Consider the following 20,914-nt stretch of genomic DNA (forward strand, 5'->3'; position numbering starts at 1 on the left):
TTACATTGTACTTGTACATGTTTAATGACAATAAAATCTAATCTAATATGTCTTGTGTTTACAAATGTATAAGGATCAGGGCCTGACATGCTGTTTTTGAATGTTTTATTTCTGTTTCATATATCTTCAAAGTAAAATGACCTGTCAATCACTTTGATATTATTTACTTTTCACGAGTGCTGTAATCGTGTGACACTCTGGTCATTTATGCAATACCTCCAATAGCTCCAGACATGAATTAATTAACCACTATACTTTGGGAGTTCAGAATAAATAATATGGGTTGTCCAAAAATGATCTTACCTTCAAATCTCTTTGGAAACATCCAGGTTGAAGTGCTCATGGCAGCTTTCCAGAAGGTATTTTGAAGTAAGATAGGTTCCCATCTTTGTGCCTGACTTCTGTGGTGTTGGAACAACTATTCACCTCAGAGGTAACCATAACTTTATCTGATTTATCGCTTTAGTGATCTTATTGTGTTGTAATGGCTGCCTTGACTGATGAAGCAACGGGTGTTGCCGATGACGTATGTCGATTGTTGAGATTGAACAAAAGAAATCAGGCAAAAATTATTTTGTTCAGTTTCGCATTTAATGTATAACAACAGTACAAAGTGAATGTTTTCTTTGTAAAATAGGAGTGTTTTTATGCACAATATTTATAGAATATTATATAGTTAAAAAACATTACAGATAAATGTCTGACAGCTTATTGCATGAAACATTTATTATCATCAACAAATCACACATGAAACAGCGTTTGTAATATTTCAACATTTAACTGGAAATAAGTATCAATTTCATTTTAGTCAAGGTCCTGTGGGGATCAGAGAAATTCCTCTGACACTTAAATAGTAAAAAAAAAAAAGTAGAATGACATCAATGAATGTTTCTGGTCATTATTACATTAAGCATTGAAATACCCTCAAATACTGGAAAACGTTTTTCTTTTCATCATTATAGTAGTTGAATACAAATAACCAAAATAGAATGCTCAATGAATGTGATAGCTCAGTAGTTCTTGAGTAGTTCATCATGACAAATCTGTTTACAGTTTAGATATGGCACATGCAGCAGCAGGAGACAAGCAGTCTGCTAAAATGTACATTTGAACTCAGCATGGAAATCAGAATGCTTGGCAAAGGAGCAACACATCCAACAGCTGATCTACACTCACATTTTAATCCTAATCATACACACAATAAATGAAATATTAAGAGCACCTTCTTTGTGCTGAGCCACAGAATGCATTACAGCATCTCATGGTTCAAAGTTTCCATGGTTCGATATCTTCTCTGACTTGTGTCTGAACATTTCAAAGTGGAAGATTTATGAAAATCAGTGAGGCATCAGATGTGGTTGAACCAGATTAGTCCACTGGAACAGCCGATGTTCTTCAGATGTCGTACACCGCAATCAGTTCAAGTACCATGCTTAAATGTAAACAATGACTGATAATAAAGGGCTGGGGAGGCTGCCAGGGTGAATCAGATCAGACCTGATCATGCTGCCTGCTTAAGTTTAGTAACGTCTCCACTTACAGTAGTTGAATTGATTTGGTTTATAGATTCAAATCTTTTCACATTATGGCAAGTATTTTCGATGCAAAGGAGCATTTAACACAAATCAAATATGAGAAGCATTACATTTGGCAAAAAATAAAATAAGATCTCTACACTTATTTCACATTTGTCAGAAACATCCTTCTCATCTTGTGAGTAGCACATTATGGGTCCACAGCTCAGCAGAGGTTTATTAATTAGACATATAACAACTTGAAGAGGCAAAAAGAAAGGGATGATGCCCAAGTCGTTTTCCTTTCCAAGCCTTCAAAAACAAAATAGGCAAAGTCCTAACAAAATTAAGTTATGCAACTCGACTGAGTGCAATTGTCACTCCAAGTCCATGATATGTAGTTCGAATAATTATCCTTCATCCTTGACATATAAAAAGTACGAATCCTCTCTCACCACATGTGCCCTCCCATTAAATTGGCTCCTGTCTCTTTTGAGTTTCTCCAACAACTTTTCATGTTGAGTCTGTCATTATTGAGTGCTGTTCTTCTCAGAGCTGCGGCCACACCACAGACTGGTAGCTTAAACAGCCACTACAAAGACCAACCTTTACCCAGAGGAATAGAAGTGGAGAAAAATTCAGCCACTATGAACGCCCAACTCCACCCTACCACCATCACCCTTATAGAAGCCTCTTTGAATATGGATGTTTCTGAGGCAGAGCTTCCTCTGAAGAAACAATGACATTGAATTTAAAAGTTAAGCTTTGAGACGGTCTGTTGTTTGATGTGTTCCGTGGTTTATATAAGTTTATGAGGGATGGTGTGTGTGTGTGTGTGTGTGTGTGTGTGTGTGTGTGTGTGTGTGTGTGTGTGTGTGTGTGTGTGTGTGTGTGTGTGTGTGTGTGTGTGTGTGTGTGTGTGTGTGTAATTTTTACAGCATCTACTTCTACTTCCTTTACTCTCTGCAAATATAGTGCAGTATGCCCTCGTTCTTTGGGGCTCATGCATTCCAGGAACCAGACACGATTAAGGAATCCGTGATGGCGATCTATTTATTTTATTATTCACAGTAATTTAAATGTCAATGAACCCTCCCCATACTAAACCAGATTCTATCTTTATTACCATTTCCCACACTCTTATGGACTGTTTAAAGCACTTTTGTGTCTCAAGAAAGTCCGACACTGACGGAACGCACTTCCGGATGCTGTCAGCCAATAGAATGCGCATAAGGTATCACGTGACTGTCCACCAAAAATCTGCGATGAGGTGTAGTCGTGAGAGTTGATGTGGGAATGCGCGAGGGCCCACTGTGTATGATTAACCCAAATGCTTAAAAATTTGACACCATGTTCTTCAACTTCGAATGTATGATTCCTCAAGAATCATCAGAGGCTGTCCTGCCCCTCACAGCTTGTCAGCTCATCACTGCCAGCCAAGAGTCACTTTTTCATCATCAATCCCTTCACACCAGTCAGTTAGTGCAATTAGTCGAAATGCTAGTGATGCTAATATTTTTTAAAAAGCCTCCATAAGGGGATGACCCTACAAACACAGCCTAGAGGTCAGGTTCAGAGATTCTTATTAGGTAAAGTTGAAGCCTAGAAGAGTCTGTAGTCAGCTGCTGTTTGTCTGCAAGGCCTCATGTCAGCAAGTTTAAAAACTCAAATCTCTGGTTACCTATGGAAACCAAAGATTTTTATATATGTTGTGCAAAAGTGTTTGTTTCTGCCCAAATTATGACTTTTAATATGGAGGTGGAGTTTGACTTGGTTCAATTTCTCATTCAGACTTTTTGTAATCAGGTTGGTATCTGTGAATATACTGTATGTACAATGTAGCATCATGTTGATTATGAAACAGGTGTGTGTGTGTGTGTGTGTGTGTGTGTGTGTGTGTGTGTGTGTGTGTGTGTGTGTGTGTGTGTGTGTGTGTGTGTGTGTGTGTGTGTGTGTGTGTGTGTGTGTGTGTGTGTGTGTGTTTGTATATGCACGTGCATGTTCTTTCACCTGACATACTGTACATATTACCACTGGGTTTACCTTCCCTCTCATAGTCTCTGTGTGTGTATATACTGCATGTGTCTGTGTGTGTGTAAGGTTTGTGTATTTCAGCTCTCTGCAGACATTGCTGAGATGATCTGCCCCACTTTATATGCCAACTTCTGCTTCTGGGCCTGTTCATCCTGCTCCAGTGCCTCGATGATCTAAACAAACACATGAGCACAGACTGTGAAAGCTAGTACATGTGGTGACAGTGGTGTGCTATGAAAATCATGTAAACATGCACATGTATTTTAAGCAGGATGCGATATGTCAAAAAAACAGAGGGGTACCATGAAAAAAATAAGCATGTTAGGTCCTTATTAGCCTGAATTCGTAACAGTTGAATATTCATATTTAATAAAAATGGTTTAAAAAAAAAGACATGAAAAATTTAATTTTCTGTGCCGGCCACAATTTGGAAGATGAAGATGAAGAGGATGACCTAATTAGGCTTCAGGACCATGCATAAGGGCAGATTACGCAAACATGGCAAGAGGATTTAGCCTAATGTGAACGGTCTGTAAAAATGGTACATGAACACCCCATAGATTACAGGTCCCATATCATACTTTTTTAATTCCTGTCATTCAGCTGTCAGATGTCCAACTACACTGTATTTGAAATGTCTTGCCCCAAAGTGATCTGTGGTCCTCAATATCTTTGATTGATTATTGACAGAATCACTTCTGCCCCAAAACGCTTGGTGTAAAGGGGAAATGGCTTTGAGCTCCCTATTTCCACTTCCCTACCCCCTCTGAGCGCCTTCTATCAGACCTCTATCCGCCCTTTCGTTCACGTGCGTTTTGTTTGCATGCACCACTTGAACGCGCGTTCAACCAGCGTTCAACCAGCGTTCTGTCTGGAACCTTTTTAACTTTCAGTAACTTTATTACTATGCATTTTGCTCTTATTTTTGTCACGTTTGTCTATCTTGTTATTAAGTGTTAATTTTCTGCGCTGAGCGTGAAGCCGCTTTCTCAGTCAAACAAACATAACTTTGTTGTTCTTTATGTAAAAACTGTAAGGGCTGATCCTATTGAGCAGTAAACATTTAAGAATTTAAGAGACAAAATTTTTGCAAATGGGACAAAAATTAGTGGCGACGACAACAGATGTTTACAGACAGGACGTACGCTGTTTCTTGACAATCGTCACAGACAATGAGAGACAGCAGGGAGCGAAGCTAAAGCAGTCAAAATGAAACATCATAAAGGTAAGCCAAAGCATTTGAAAATGGGGACGGCGCCCAACAGCCATGTATAGTACGTACAGTACATGACTGTTGGGCGCCGTCCCTATTTTTCCTATTCTGCATCTACTAACGTACAGTGAGGAAAATGCAAGGGTATTACATCCTGTAATGGATGATACAGAGTCAGTCATTTCTATCTCAGTCAGATTACTGGCCTCAACTTCTTACGACACAGCTGGAGCAGGGGAAGTAGTGTGTGTGTGTGTGTGTGTGCGTGTGTGTGTGCGTGCGTACATGCGTGTGTGTGTGTGTATCCCAGCCTTTGTCTCTGACAAGGCTGGGAATGAGTGAAAACTTCATCTCTTGATTTTTGCCTGGATTATTTCACATGCAGGCTTTATGTCAGTTGAACGTAACCCTAAACTGGTGATGGTGAATATCTTTTAAGCTGTAAATAAAAGCTGAGGATGTTTGTTTATGAGCAGTGTGTACACGCAGCTGTGTTTGCTATGACGATGAGGATATGCCCTTAGCGGACACTTACACAACTAAAGCGGAGCTATCTAGTTAGCCAAATACTAGCTGACTTCATCAGCTTGTGAGGAATTTTCAGGGTGTAGCTCTGAGTCAGGTCATTACCACACACTGCTACTGTAGCCTAAACACAAACTACAAACACACACACCTGACTGGAGTGGGGCTAACTAGTTAGCCAAATGCTAGCTGACTTCAACAGTTTGTGGGGAACTTTCAGTGTGTAGCTCTGAGCTAGGACATTACTGCACACTGCTACCATAGCCTGAACGAACTCCCCCTCAGGAATGACCATGCCCATATCCGGGTGGACAATCAAATATGACTCAGCATAGGTCAATTTACTCTATGAATCATTCAATTTTTACGTCACAACTTGAATTGTTACAAATACGAATGTATTTACTTTGGATTTTTCATTTTTTAATATGTCTACTGATGCAGAAAGTGTTTGTTTTCCAGATTCTAGGATTTGGTCGGGTTAGGGAGGACCACTATGTATATGTAGAGACCTGATATTTTTATATAATAGGTTCCCTTTAAGATTTCAGGTCATGTCAACATAACTCAGCAAATATCACAGTAAGTAAACAGTTTGCTCTGATGCCGGACTATAAATGGTCTTTTCAGCTTTCCTGTTGACGTCATCAGCAGTGTTTTTTATTCACATTTCTGCTACGTGTACAGTTCCTTCAATAAAGGCTATTCTACATGCGTTCAGCTAAACATTCCAGCACCACAGCAACAATACAATTATATGTTCCAGTGTGATGGTGGGGTCTCACCTCTTGGCTGTACTTGCTGATGTAAGCGTAAATCTCGTGGAGAGCACTGAGCATGTTGAACTCACTCGAGTGAAGGCGGGCCTGTTCAGCCAGGTACGCATTCATGTCCTGATCACTGATGGCAGGCAGGCGGTGGATGTCAGCGTAGTACCTGAGAACACACACACACACACACACACACACACACACACACACACACACACACACACACACACACACACACACACACACACACACACACACACACACACACACACACAATTCCGCGATATTAAGACAAACTTTATTCATTATTTACGGTAATTTAAACGTTTATGAACCCTCAAATACTGATATTAAACCACTGTATATCTGTATTACCTTTTCCCACACTCTTAGAGTGTTTAAAACGATTTTAAATGTTTCTTTAATACACAGAAGTGCACTGCGTTCCGTGAGTCTTGGCACGCAGCACAATTCTGGAAGCTGTCAGCCAATAGAATCCGCATACGGTATTACGTGACTACTTACAATCCACGATGAGGTGAAGCCAGGCCTCAGTAATACTGTATTTTGCTCATGCATCCGTGCATTACATCAGCAAGCTGTTTGTGTGTAAGCTTACCACCTTAAATTAGAAAGCTTTACCCTGGCCATAATTCAGTTCCCAACCCTTTAAAGCCTCTGGTTCATTTTATCATGTTTTGCAGTCCTGATCTACGCAGTCCTATTTATATACAAGGATTTTATTTGGTAATAACAAACCAAACCCTTTTAGTAAAACTCTTACTTAGATTAATGATGCAACGACAAAGGATGAGATGCCATTTCATTTGAGATATGAAAAGAAAGCTGGTAAAAAAGATACTGATGGTAAAGCAGTGTGCATCTATAGTATTATTGTGATAGTCAAGACAAAACTCACAAACTGTTAGAGAATCACTTATTTACACTACAAACAGTTTTTCCTGCTAAATGCAATGTGATGAAGGTAACAAGGCTAAACATAGTGCATCATCACACCTGACAAACTCTCAGGAGCAATAGAATTCTCATTTTATGCACAATTTTTCTTTTTATATATATCATAAGAGAAGCTATGTGATGCTCCTATGTAACAACAATAATACTACATAAATCCCTATTCAAAATATGTATATGTTTTTGTGGACTGTACACACACTTAAAGGTGTTTACACGAACACACCTTTCTACCCAGCTCTTGTAATGTGGTATGTCCTTGGCATAAAGCAATTTGGTTGATGGTGAGTCTTTGCCCAGACGATGTTCAGATGTTGAGCAGGAATCCATGAAGGTTTGGGCCACAACAGACAGACAGGCATCTGTGATGCTGCTTTTATGGATGTCAAAAACAAACTGGGGATTCTTGATCACATTTACCCAGAAGCGGAGAGGTAAGCTGCAGACATTGAAAAATACAAGAAAAAAAGATTACATCCTTTTCTCACTTTTTCGCTCTTTGATTTAATTCTCATACGTTCATATTGACCTTTTGAGTTGATTTTAGTTTGTTTTTTATCATTACTTGATGTATAAGAGTAAAACATAGATCAAATCGAAAACGACTAAATGCAATTTGTAACCGCAGTCACAGATTTTGTGAGAAAACTTCTTCAAGGGGTCTAAACCAGCTGCAACTACACAAAACAGAAAAGAATTAGCTTAACTTGGAGGTTGTAGTTGGGCCTTTAAGGTTTTCATACTTTAAAAATAAATTCTGACAACTATGTCATTATAGGAAGCATTGCAAACATAAATTTTGAAGGCTTCCTTTATTTTCTCACCAGTTGCTCTTCCAGGTGTGGCGAACGTCCATGTCATGGATGCCGTGCTGGTCAGCTTGCTCATCCAAGAAGTCAAACATGTATTTGATTGCTAGAGGCAGGGCAGTGCCCCGACACACAGTGCTGAACAATGTCTCAAACAGGTCATCCACAAATTTCTGCAGTGTGCCCTACAGAAAAAATACAGTGTATATCTGTTCACATATTTATGTAGTTACAGTAGTACCTTGACATAAGAGGTATTCAATATGAGATTATTTGAGATATGAGCTGTATATACAGTATGTACAGTATCTATCTGCAGGAGCTGGGCTACAGCTGCAGTTTATCAACATTTACTTTAACAATAACAACCTGGCTTAAACCTCCATTTCCTGCCAGATCGTAGATTCTCTGACAGTCTAAGTCAGACAACCTTGACCATTCTCTTGACTTTTCTTGAATAAAAGACTATTAACTCTGTCTACAGCAGTGCTCAGACCAGCTCCAGTCTGCCCCGTATTTTTTTCCTTTTTATTACTCTACTGATCAGCACATCTCCCAGGATCTCTGGACCCAATTCACCTTTCCTGTGTGCACAACGTGCCTCCATTTTGGACTACCAATTCCGATACAACGACAGTTCCTTTGTTTAAGTAGTTTATTAAACTCCTTTTGCAGCCCGAACTTTCCTCCATGTCTGTGTCCACACTTGGGTTGAATAACTTGCTACAAACCTAACAGCATCTTGTTCTTTCTGATATGTTGTCCGTGGACTAAAGATGTAGCTCCTGTGTGTTCATGTATTTTGCGTTTTCATACTTTTTCAAGGTTACATATATATAAATTATGTACAGCTAAAGCAAGCATGTCTATTAGTTTATTTTTTTTATTCACAATTTAAGCGGTTTTTTTACAAGGCTGAAACAGGTTAAAATTATTTGTTATTTTCAATGGGGAAAACTCACTTGAGATACAAGCAGATTGACTTATGAGCTTGGTCGTTCACCCAATTAAACTCATATTTCAAGGTACTACTGATCTGTGTTTCATCCTATTACTTGTATTATATATTAATCATGAATAAAGCAAACACTGAATAAAAACTAAATAAATCCCAAACATATTTTCACCTTAGTTGCTAGTAGCCTCGTCAGGTAGATCTCAGAAACCATCTTGCTGCCCCGCTCACACTCCTTCTGGTCCCCATGGTCGTGGTTCTTTACTAAGTGCCAGATTTTCACCCCACTCTCCAGGTCAGGGGTCAGCATGGGCACACGAGAGTCGGGGCTGTCTGGGCTGGTGGGCGTAGAGCGGAAATGAACATCCACACCTAGAACACATGGTAATATATAGATATATATAATATATATCTGATGCACTTAATCCATAAACATATATGGTTTAAATTAATTACGGCATTAATAACTTCATAAGTAAATGTAAAACATTTGTTTATCATAACAGTATCTGATAATGCATTCATGCTGTACTAATGAGTAGCAGTGACACCTGGTTCAACACTGCTGTGAAGTGAATTGTCTTTATTTAACAGTACTGACCATATCTGCTGATGCTACGTGGGAAACTGGCTGAGGAAGGAATGTTGTACGAGGACATCTGTTTGGGCACCAGCGCCACCACACAGCGGTCTGACACCTGGAAGACCAAAGTAAAGATGGCTTGTAGCAAATCAACTAACACTCTTTCTCATCTTACATTTAGCCTTTCAACCTGTAAAGAAGTTGATAATAAAACGCATCTACTAGCTGTGAGATAAACCTCTATAAATCTTTTTGGATAAAAGTTACTACTCTTCTAATTGCACCTATCTGAAAATCACACATTTCTAAGAGTACTATATTCTTGTAGACAAGATGATAGCTATCATCTCATCTACAGTCCTTATCCACCATGCGGGTCATGGGTCTGCTGGAGCCTACCCCAGCTGCAAAAGGTGGGTACACCCCGGATGAGGCGCCAGCTCATTGTGGAGCTACCTTGCAATAAACAAGTGCCAATAGCTAAATCAGCCTCAATAGCAATGTCACAGACCTTTAAGCTACTGCAGGAAAGCGATCAATTTATTTTGTGTGAAGAATATTTGCAACCAAATGCAAAACAACTGCAAGCAGGAAGAATTCTTAAGTAAAAATGTATGTGCCCGTTGGATTTCTATACAGAGGCTTTTTAACAGTATCACTCTAACATATTGTCTGTATAGCAGTTCCAGGTATGTAAATAGTGTAGGCTAAAGCTGTACTGAACAAAAATGAACAAAAACTATTCTGACCATTTATTTAACATGACTTATTTTATCTTTTATCCCAAAATTCTTTCCATTTTACTCTCTTTTGAGGACAAAAGAAATAACCCACAGCTTTCAGAAATCATTTTTTTGCTCAATAACTGATTCTTTAATCGATCATCCCTTTCAGTGAGTGGTGCGGAGAAATTTGAAAATAGTCAACTGTGAACAATACGTTCTTAAAGAGACCAACAAATAGAAGGCATTTTATATGAACATCATGCAGAATAATACAGTATATTGTCAATAAGTCAACAGTATTCATGTGTTATAGTATTTGTGAGGGATGACATGTGGCAGCAAGTTCAATCTGCTGCTACTGTGGGGGTAAGAGTTGGCTTTTTTTTTGTTTCACTTTATTTTTTACTGTCTATGTTTTGTGTTAGAATTCAAAAAAGTGAATTACAAAAAATATAAATAACCACTCCGCTTGTTCCTTTTACTGTAAATCATTCTGTTCATTCAAAGACTTAATATCTTTAGTTAACTTGTTTTTAAAGACATTTTAGCTAGTTATTTTTTAAACTTAACCTAGTTATTTCTAGACAGAACTAACTTAAAGATTTCTTGATTAATACAAATAGCTTGCTGCATGAACACGTCATTCAACTAATATGAAGCCATTTTACTTTAATTCTGGTGTTGTATTTTATGAGTGTTTTTCTTGTTATTTGCAGTGCAATTATTATCACTAGTCTATTTACAGACCTGGTAGTGCATGAGAGTGTTGAGTCTCTTCCAGTCACTCTCTATCTTGGTGGTGATGTCTTCATCCTGCAGGACCACACGAGCTGTCCTGCCTTGCCTCCACTCTGTAGGAAAATACTTTCAGCACTAATACAGAAAAGTAATAGATGGCATATGATATTTTTGGGGAATATTTAATTGCAATTTCTTGACAGTTATGTATTTCCTCATAGTCACTGTTTGTCTTGCACTGTCCATTTGTACTCTGTTCCATAAAACTGAAATGTCATCGAGACAGCTCCCTGAACATTTATTCATGGCAATTAAATGATTCTGCAAATGAAAAAAGATGACAGTGTCTTCACAGGGATTTAAGCTGCCCAAAGCACCAAAAATAAACTGATCCCCTCCAAATCCTCAAACTGTGAAAGTCCCTTAGGGTATAAAACTACAACTCAAAGCAATATTAGTCCCTACCTACAAGTTATCTCATTTAGTCCCTTTGAAAGTATGTATATGAAGGTATATGACATGTTGTGGGCGTAAGCCTAAGAGTAGGCGAGCTGTCAATGAGGTTTAATGTCAATGTTGGAGGGTTGTGAGGGGAACACAAACAGGTGTGGGGAGGGCTTGTCTCACAAACTGTTGCTGAGCCTTTTGTTGATATCCTATGGTGTGATAACCCCCCATATCCGGTCTCTCTCCTTGTCATGGAAAATCTCCAATCTGTTTTTTGCCTGGAGGAATTATGAAACCCCCAAACACAATAAAGCCTTACCAAGATCCATGTCTGAAGCACATGGTCGCTGTGAGTATGGCATGTTCTTATACACAGCATCCAGGATCTTCTCCTTCACCTGGGTAATGGTGTCACAGTTGATCACCTTGACAGGGATTTCTGGGCTGTTCTCATTGTCTGGATTCACACAACTCAGAGTCTGTGGACCCAGGATGTAGAGAGACAGGGAGGGAGAGAGGAGAAGTAAAAGAGAGCGGTGAAGAGAGGGATTGCTTGCTTGGAAAGTCCTTGATTACCTGTGTCTCATCAGACTGTCAGTGGATCCTAGCTTGAAATGTAATAGCAGTGAGATGTGACTGTGCAGTTATAACAGAAATATTAAAGAAGTAATGAAACACAGCCTCTCACTCCTGGCCATGGATAGGGGTGTTATTCTAACTATGGCTGGAGGGGGACCGTTTACTGATAATTAAAGAATATTAAAGAATCAGTTAAGATGTGTGTCTTGATGCAAACATATCAATTCACTGATTTAGGCAGTCAGAAAATTAAAACCCAACAGCGTCTTAAGCAAACATGAGATAAAAAGTGATTAGAGCTTAATATTTTATTATAGCTTTACTATGGAGAACCGTGAAAATTCCACGATAAAACAATAATATCAGACTTCATACCAAACATATGAAAACAAATGTATTGGTATTATAAACCAAGTGTTACGGCCGTAGCTCATCTGTTCATATTGTGTATCCCTCTGCAACCCTGCCTTTGAGCTGCTGGCCCTACACTGCCCTGGGATGCTCCGCCCTCCGTTGTCAGTGCCAGGTGTGGTGTCTCTGGGACTCCTGGACAACACATCTCCTGATTGGTGTGCCGTCTCCTTGATTAGCCCAAGCCCTGCCTTGTCACCGGGAATGGACAGCTTAAAAGCTCTGCAATGCCATTCAAGCAGGGCGACTGTCTGACTGTGACAACACGCCTTTGAGAGCTTTTGGACCTGTGACCTTGTGATTCTGAGTTTTGGATTTTGGATTGTTGTACATCCTCGTTAAAGAGTTGGTTGTGTTTTGTGTTCCATTTTGTATATTTTTGTTAGTGAAGTTTGACATTTTGAATCTCAAAGAGTCCTAAGTTTAGTGCATTTTAGTTATCGTTGAACAACGCCCTTTGGCCTTCCTTTGTTAATTAAAAGAACAACCTTGGTTAAACACTTGTACTTTGCGAGAATTGGAAAAAAATGTTTTACGTTCCCCCTTTTTATATCCTAGTTATGTTATTTCCCCAGTCCTCTAGCTGGGTCGTAACACCAAGCTCACCCAAAGTAGTCAAAAATCAATGTGGTGACGTAACGACTTTGTGTTGGCAAAGCATGGCTTGCGCTGGGCGGGCATTGCAGGCTGTAGATGAATGTTAGCAGGCTAACTGGAGAAAGAAAGGTAACCGTGAGATTGGGAAAGGAGCTAACGTTAAAGGAAAAGGCACCTGTCAAAAGAGCAAGAGGAAAATAAAATTTTAGAGAAGTGATAGTTCTGTTAGCTGACTACATGAACAGAACTGTATGTAGTTACTTAAAGACCGTTTTTGTCAGATATCCAAGGAGCATTTTGGATACACATCAGTTGTCCCATTCCAAACGGAAACCATAGCTGGACAGACTGTTCGTGCTAGTGATGGGCAGATGAAGCCCCATGACGGGTTGAAGATTTTCATCCGAATCGGTTCACTGCGCTTTGAAGCTTCATGAGGCCTCATTTGCTCTAGTGCGACATCTACTGGATGCTAAAATATGAGTGGGTGTGAGTTTGAAGTGTGGCATTTTGCAGAAAGCTGTGAATAAAACTGTCGACAAAATAAGGAAGTATGCAAAACATGTATATTTTAGTGACGGCAGTTCAATATGTATGTGTGTGTGTGTGTGTGTGTGTGTGTGTGTGTGTGTGTGTGTGTGTGTGTGTGTGTGTGTGTGTATAAAAAAATAAATAATCATATAAATAAATCTATTAATAATCCTTGTAGGGAAATTACTTTTGTTTAACTCCAAATGCTTGCACATGTATAGAGTATACACACACACACACACACACACACACACACACACATACACACACACACTGGCAGTATGGAAAATGATCATTTGGACATGACGCAAATGAAAATACATTAAACATGTACAGTGAGGGGGGTGGTGTGGGTTGTGGTCTGGACAATGATTGTGCTTTTGTAATGTTGAGGTGTAGTCACTGATCATACTTGGGTCATATCGTTGGTTTTTATTTACAAACAACATTTTTGGCCACTGTGGTAGGTCTCAGGTGATTTCTTTTTTTTTCGACAATATTTCCCCCGCTTTAGAAAACACCTGCCTTATATCGCTGTCAACACTCGCGGCACAAACCAAACCACTTCCTGAATCAGGCCATGTCCACATGTAGCCGCATAAGTGCGTTAATCAACACGTTGATAAGCAGAATACCTCCGTGAACGGGACCGGATGTGTGGAAATTCATGCAGTTCCTCATGGAGGACAACCTCCATTACAGAATTCTTTCTTTCAGGCAGTGCGACCCGGTCCGACCCAGAACTGGCGTTATTGAGAAACGTGAATGAATGAATAAATAAATAAATACATAAAATTTATGACTCATAAAGAAAGAAACAGACGAACAAATATCAAACTGTCAAGCATGTTTACCAACATGTCTTTGGCTTGGAGCTGTTATACGTCAGAAAACAGCCGGTTTTCAACTCTGTCCATTCTGTGTGTATATGTAGACACGGGTCACACACACTAATGTCACATCGGTTTTCGTCGCAGCGAGACGCACACTGGATAGAAAAAGTTTCAGTTACAGCGTCCATTTGACAATGCAAACCCGACGTTTTCAAAAAACCTCACTTTGTCTGCCGTTTTCGTCCCGGATATCTGCATTGTGTGATCGAAAGGCGTAACTGCAACAAAACAAATCTCTACCCGGCGTTTCACTCAGAATTCGTTGCCATTGTCTGTGTCGTTCCTGCTGTTTGGACTCTCTGCTCAAAAACATGAAAATTGTTGGAACAGTTATGACACTCTAAAATTATGTTTCTTGTCGTAACATAGCAGATGCCTTACACCATATTGTTCACGTGATTCCTTCTGGCAGATGCGCCGTGATTGGTTGGGTGCTTGATTGATAGGTAGTGGGTGGAGTTAAAAAAGCATGACAGTGTGAGGTTTTCATATGAGATTATTCAAATATATAGGTGAGGACATAATAAAATACACCTCCTTTTGATAAATCTGTTTCCTAGATGATTTGAATGCATTAAGACAGACTGACCGACCGACCAACAGACGGATAGATAGATAGATAGATAGATAGATAGAACATAGATAAATAGATGGAAGACAGATACATGTCCATTAAAGTCTGCACCAATGACAACTCTCTCACTTCTAGGTATGCTCTGCATCACTTCATCAAAGTCCAACCAGAATTTCTCCTTCTCCTCTAGCTCACATCCTACCTGTGGAGCATACCCGCTAACAACATTGAACATCACACCTTCAATTTCTAGCTTCAGACTCATCACTCTATCTGACACTCTTTTTACCTTCAGGACATTCCTAACAAACTCCTCCTTTAAGATAACTCCTTCTCCATTTCTCTTCCTGTCTACACTAATATAGAACAACTTGAACCCTGCTCCTAAACTTCTAGCCTTGCTACCTTTCCACCTGGTCTCCTGGACGCACAGTATGTCTACCTTCCTCCTCCGCATCATGTCAACCACCTCTCTTCCTTTTCCTGTCATAGTTCCAACATTCAGCATCCCTACTCTCAGTCCTATACTCTTGGCGTTCCTCTTCTCTCTCTTCCTACAAACACACTTTTCTCCTCCTTCAACCAACAGTAGTCCAATTTACACTGGCACCCTGTAGGTGAACAGCACCGATGGCAGTCGTTGTTAACCCGGGCCTCAAACCAATCCGGTATTGAAGTCATAGATTTGATTCTCATGTTTGATTTGGCAAAAGTTTTACATCAGATGCCCTTCCTGACACAACCCTCTGTATTTAACCAGGCTTGTGACCGGCACAATAAGACACTGGCTTGTGCCCTCTTTTGGCTACATTTGCTTTTTCAACATGATGATCCGTAAAAACAAATTAAATGAAGGACTTTTTTTTCTTACTGTCTTAATTTATAACTCACCAGGGTCTTGTATTCAATTTGCTGTCGGATGAGTTTATCCTCACTGAGGGAATAGCGTGCCTCTCCTGTGATGGAGTCTATGGGTCCCTTCTCCATTTGCTGCTTGATGGCACAGAACAGCATGAAGAGAGGCTCGCCAGCACGCTCCTTTGTTTTGGAAGGGAAATGAAAGATTAGAGGTGGGAGAACAAGTAAATAAGACAGCAGTGAAGGGAAGCAGACGAGAACTTTCATCAGTGTAGACAATGAGAATTACTGTAGATGCCAGACTATCTGCGTTAAACAAAATAAAATAGAAAATGACAAAGTTGGATATGTGTTTGTGCCTATAATTGACCATCATCCTTCTTCAATGCCGGTAAAGACTGTCTGTACCAGATAAGTAAAATGAGGATGACAACAAGAACATGCCGGCAGTCTCTTTCAAAATCAATGCTTATGTATCAAGAGGCATCATTGCAATCCATTAGCCTGACACCTTGGCGATAAGTTGGAAAAAAGATTTCAATTCACCTTGAGAAATTTGTGAAGCAAGAAGGCAAACCAATTTGTTAGCATCTTCTCTGCCACTGACTCTGTTCTGCAAGAGGAGAAGACAGCACAGACCTGTGTTAATGAAAGGCATCCTACAGCGATATGGAGCACCGATTACTCTTTTATAACTTAAAACGAAAAAGAGACCAATATTGAAGCCAAATGCAAGACATTAATATTTTACAGCCGCACTGTCTCAAAGGACATGCACTACTACGTACTGTAGGTTAAGTCCTTCTGGTGTAGCAGATACTGTATTTGGGTCATAAATGAGTTTGTACTGACAGACCTTGGATGTCCACTCGAAGTTGTGTCACAATTTGTGCCTCACTGCATCTGCACATGCTTACTCATCCAACAAAGTATCAAAATGGAATTGTAACCCATTTTTATATGAATACAGTAGTATGATATGCGCCTCCTGCATAATGCAGGTAGACCTGCCGTACTGCTTCTAGTGGGCTCTTTATACTGTTGTTGATGCATGGATATGAGAAGGCAATGTTCCTCTCCCAATTTCTCTCTTCCTGACAAAAAGTCCCGCTCATGTCATGACTGTCCACTGCCTCCTTTACTTCCCCTGCAGGTGCACCATCATGTCAGATGTTATTGCTGTTGATCCCAATTATTAAACTGTAAGCGGAAAACTCCATATGCATCACCAGGACACTACTGGCTGTCTTCTTGGAACAGACCGTTCCAAGTTCTTTTCCCCACTGGGGGAATGTCACCGGCCAGGACTTGTGGCTGTGTTCTGTGGACCCTTAAGATGCAGGAAGTACAGGAACACTGCTGCTTTACAAGTAATTTCTTGTTTCCGGTCCTGGTTCCTGATGCAGACATCTTACATGGTGATGTGTTTCATCTGCAGTCACTCAGCTGGGGTGGTGTGTGTGTGTGTGTGTGTGTGCGTGAGTGCGTGCGTGCGTGTGTGTGCACGTGTGTGTGCAAGTGTGATGCGCATGTGCGATGACAATTTGATGGTTGACTGGTTGTGTATGTGTCAGTATGTGCGAGCGTGTAATGGGGTTAAATGGTTATGTTACGTGGTTTTGTGATACTGTGTTCCTTTTGAATATTTTGGTCCAACTTAATGAAATAATTGTTTACAATCATCTCGTCTTCAAGAAGATGAATGAGTGAATACTAGTACTAATTTCAGTTTAATTCATACCGCCACATGAATTTAATCCAAAGCCTGCAGCTTCATGGTCACCAGTCCGTGAAGTCTTATCTCTTATCTGCATTTCAACTCTAAATGGCTCTGACTACCCTCTTTTGAAAGTGTTCCAGTAAAATTTAAAAGGTTTTCTGATTTTTGCAAGAGCAGCATGTTTAGCCTAACAACTTCTTCTTGTAGCAGCTCCCATGTGAAAGCATCCTTAAATTTAATGAGTGCCTCAGATTGAGAGAGCCCTCCATTTCAAAACAAAATAACCTCATGAAACATTCAGCAGGACGGCCAGAGTGTGGAGAAAACAACTGACAGATAACCAGAGGTGGAGGAAAGTGGGAGAGAAGCAAGAGAAGGTTGGAGAGAAATGGGGTGATGAAGGAAGAAACCTGAGCTTCAGCTGAATGTTTCATAAGTGGCAAACAGATGATAAGTCAGACTGACAACTACTCTGCTGCTGCTGCATTTGCTTTTACCCTTTAGGTTTGCTTCCTCGGCCACCCCCCCGCCCCATCTCTATCACATTACCACTGCTGTTTCACTTCAAACTCGTAATGGCTGTTTCAGATCTCGGCAGAGGTCGGATTTCCTTCATTGGCACGGTTACTCATCCATCAGAAGTGTGGCAAATTTGCTGGAAATAACAATTTGTCAAAAATTTATCTACAGGCCTAAAGACAGGCAGCAGAAGTGGTTTTATTTCTGGTTCTCAGTAAACGGATTTTCTAAACATGATTTGCAAAACCTCCTATGTTTAAAATATTTTTCTCTATTGCCCAATCAAGCAAAAAACATTTTGACTGCACTGTAACTCCCTACAGTCCATGCACTTCTCTCAACCCATATTCATATATTTCTCATTAAATTAAACTCCAACATGAGTAATCCAATATTCATCTGAGCAAAATAACTGATCGTGCATAAAATAAACATGAATTTTAACAATTTAAATCCCTTGCTGATGAATATTACAGAAAGATTTTGCAAAATTATACAAACAGCATTTTGAAATGTCAGTTGCAGCATCAATGTACAGCTCCTGGTTTACCTGCGGAGGAGCAGCTTAGGGTGGTTCTTGCTCTCCAGGTTACGTTCTATTAGATCAGACAGCAGGTGTTTGAGGATGTCTGTTGCGTACTCCATCCGTCCCTGTAGAGTGGTCATGATGAGTGAGGCTATGTAGCCGCGGTCGCGCATGGAGAAGGAACGCTGAAGCTCCAGCGTGCGGATGAACATCAGTAGAAAGGTCTTGTTGTGCACAAGCTGTGCAAACTGCTTCAAGGCTTTTTCCACATGCACCTGTCTGCTCCCCAGCACCTGTATGAGTCATTGTATTTTCAACACATGTAATGACATATATGCTTGTAAGAAAATACTCATTCAAGTAAAGATGGAGTAAACAAAGAAATAGGCACTAAAATTTGTCAGCCCTGTAGCAGAGAAATTGCATTTGTACGTCATTAGGGAAACCAGATGTCCTAGTTTTTAATGTATCAAGACATAAATCCATAAAAATAATAACTCTACTAATCTACATTTTAATGTCATGCTGCTTTCATGAAAAAGTCAAATGTTGAATTCAGAGAGACTCTTCCAAACAGTGATCTATTGAAATCATGGGCATCATAATAAAGCTATGATGAAACCAGTTTTTGATTAGAAACAAAGGGCAGTTTTGGCCTTGAGCTGCAAATTGTTCTGTATTTGATCAGAAATCTGTTTCATGAAATCAAGAAAGTTCTGGTTTTAATATTTTTTTTTGCATTTAATTAGGAAATAAAAATTCAAAAACGAGATGGTTCATCAATGTTCCTTAAAAATAAAAGGAGACTGTCAAGAACATATGATCATTTTAACAAAACAAATCAGAACAAACCCTATAAAGACCCGTCCCAAGGAGAGCAATGAAAACCACATTGTGAGTTTGGAGCAGCTGTTTCTCAGTGCATAGGGACTTTGCTTCACCTTTGTTCCAAGATCTTCTCCATTGCTTGAGTATGCAGCAACGTGTTGTTGAAAAAAGAAATCCCCTTGAGGAATTTTCTTCTAAGCGCTTCTCTGTTTACAGAAATATCCATTGCAGAACATACCAAATCCTTAACATCCCACTTATCAATGTAGAGTACTTCACCAAATAAAAACAGAAACATTTGATTAATCAATTTTTCGTCCTGGCAAAAGCATAAAACTATGGACAAATCCAATCTAAAATGAAAAATGTGTAAGAAGTTCTGAATTTACAACGTTTGACTGACGTTTGCCTCAAAGAGGTTGCATGACTGGGACTTACGGGACTTACAGAAGAAACTCACTCACCTTCTAGCTCATGTGAACACCGTTAAACAAACAGACCTCTAAAGGTTGGTATTTGCTCACAATTTATGTTTGACAGCATCTTGACAGCCATTGCCAACAAGCCAAAATCAATTTCTATTGGAGTATCCTAGAGCCTTAAGGTCAAGATGTCAGACAAAAGATGATTCCAGTACTGAGGCCCTGCTTTAGAGATTACTCACTTCCAGCTCTCTGAGCACAGGGTGATCATCGATGCCTGGGAAGAGAACCCTCATGGAGTAAGTACGATAGTCCAGGTAGGGGATACCAGCTCTATCCAGATCACTTGTTAACTCATTGATGTCTGTCTGCAACTCTGCAAAGGCTGCATAGAAGATATGACGTCAAGATTTTGCAGAACCTTTCACAACTTCATACGATTAACTGATCATCAGGGTCAATTTGAGATCGGCCAATTTGCCTGAAGCGCATGTTTTTGGAGATGGGCGGAAGCAGGAGAACCCGGAGATAACCCACGCAGACATGGAGAACATACAAACTCTGCACAGAGTGGGACTCGAACCGGGAACTGGGAGCCTTGCTGTGCGGCGACAGTGCTACCCACTGCGCCACCGTGCCGCTGAACATAATTCAGTGACTTATAATTTGAATTTCATTGGACAAGAAATGCCTCCTGAAACATCAGTCAGAGCACCGCTAGTATGAGTTTGACAGCAAAGAATTCATATGTGATTCAAACAAAAAATATTTATAATTAAGAGAAAAGATTAATCCGTCATTTCTCTTAAAAGATTGTCACTCACCCTCTTTGCACTCCAGGGCCACCCTGGACTCCAGATTGTCCATTTGCATCTGCAGCCGTTTTAGGGTGAGATCGTTCTCATGTGACTTCTGTCTGTAAGCCAGCAGGACTATTAAGACAACGATGAGGAGCAGCCCTCCTCCAGCCGTGATGCTGAATATGGCAGGAAGAGTGAGCAGGCTATCAGCCTGGATGTGGACCTCTCCAGGGGAGATCTGGAGCCCTCCTACCTGAACCTGGAGAGTAATAATGACAACTGTTGTAGTAATCCTAGTAGAAGTGTAGTATTTCTACAAATTATTTGAAATGTTCAATAAAAAAGCTTTGGTAATTAATTTAACACAT

General features: G+C 40.0%; 1 protein-coding gene across 1 annotated transcript in view; it reads right to left on the bottom strand.

Moving 5' to 3' along the window:
* Window positions 1–591: 591 nt before the first annotated feature.
* LOC137595593 (plexin-A2-like) overlaps window positions 592–20,914 on the bottom strand; it is a 92,683-nt gene continuing 72,360 nt past the window's right edge. The window contains exons 20-32 of the mRNA XM_068315803.1: window positions 20,571–20,805; window positions 19,989–20,131; window positions 18,521–18,789; window positions 16,278–16,344; window positions 15,765–15,911; window positions 11,608–11,767; window positions 10,851–10,954; window positions 9,397–9,493; window positions 8,968–9,167; window positions 7,856–8,025; window positions 7,258–7,470; window positions 6,072–6,222; window positions 592–3,721 (exon numbers count right to left, since the gene is read on the bottom strand). Of these exons, the coding sequence (XP_068171904.1) occupies window positions 3,626–3,721; window positions 6,072–6,222; window positions 7,258–7,470; window positions 7,856–8,025; window positions 8,968–9,167; window positions 9,397–9,493; window positions 10,851–10,954; window positions 11,608–11,767; window positions 15,765–15,911; window positions 16,278–16,344; window positions 18,521–18,789; window positions 19,989–20,131; window positions 20,571–20,805 (2,052 nt within the window). The 3' untranslated portion in view covers window positions 592–3,625. The remainder of the gene's footprint in view (window positions 3,722–6,071; window positions 6,223–7,257; window positions 7,471–7,855; window positions 8,026–8,967; window positions 9,168–9,396; window positions 9,494–10,850; window positions 10,955–11,607; window positions 11,768–15,764; window positions 15,912–16,277; window positions 16,345–18,520; window positions 18,790–19,988; window positions 20,132–20,570; window positions 20,806–20,914) is intronic.

Source organism: Antennarius striatus, chromosome 5, assembly GCF_040054535.1.
Source record: "Antennarius striatus isolate MH-2024 chromosome 5, ASM4005453v1, whole genome shotgun sequence".
Taxonomy (NCBI): domain Eukaryota; kingdom Metazoa; phylum Chordata; class Actinopteri; order Lophiiformes; family Antennariidae; genus Antennarius; species Antennarius striatus.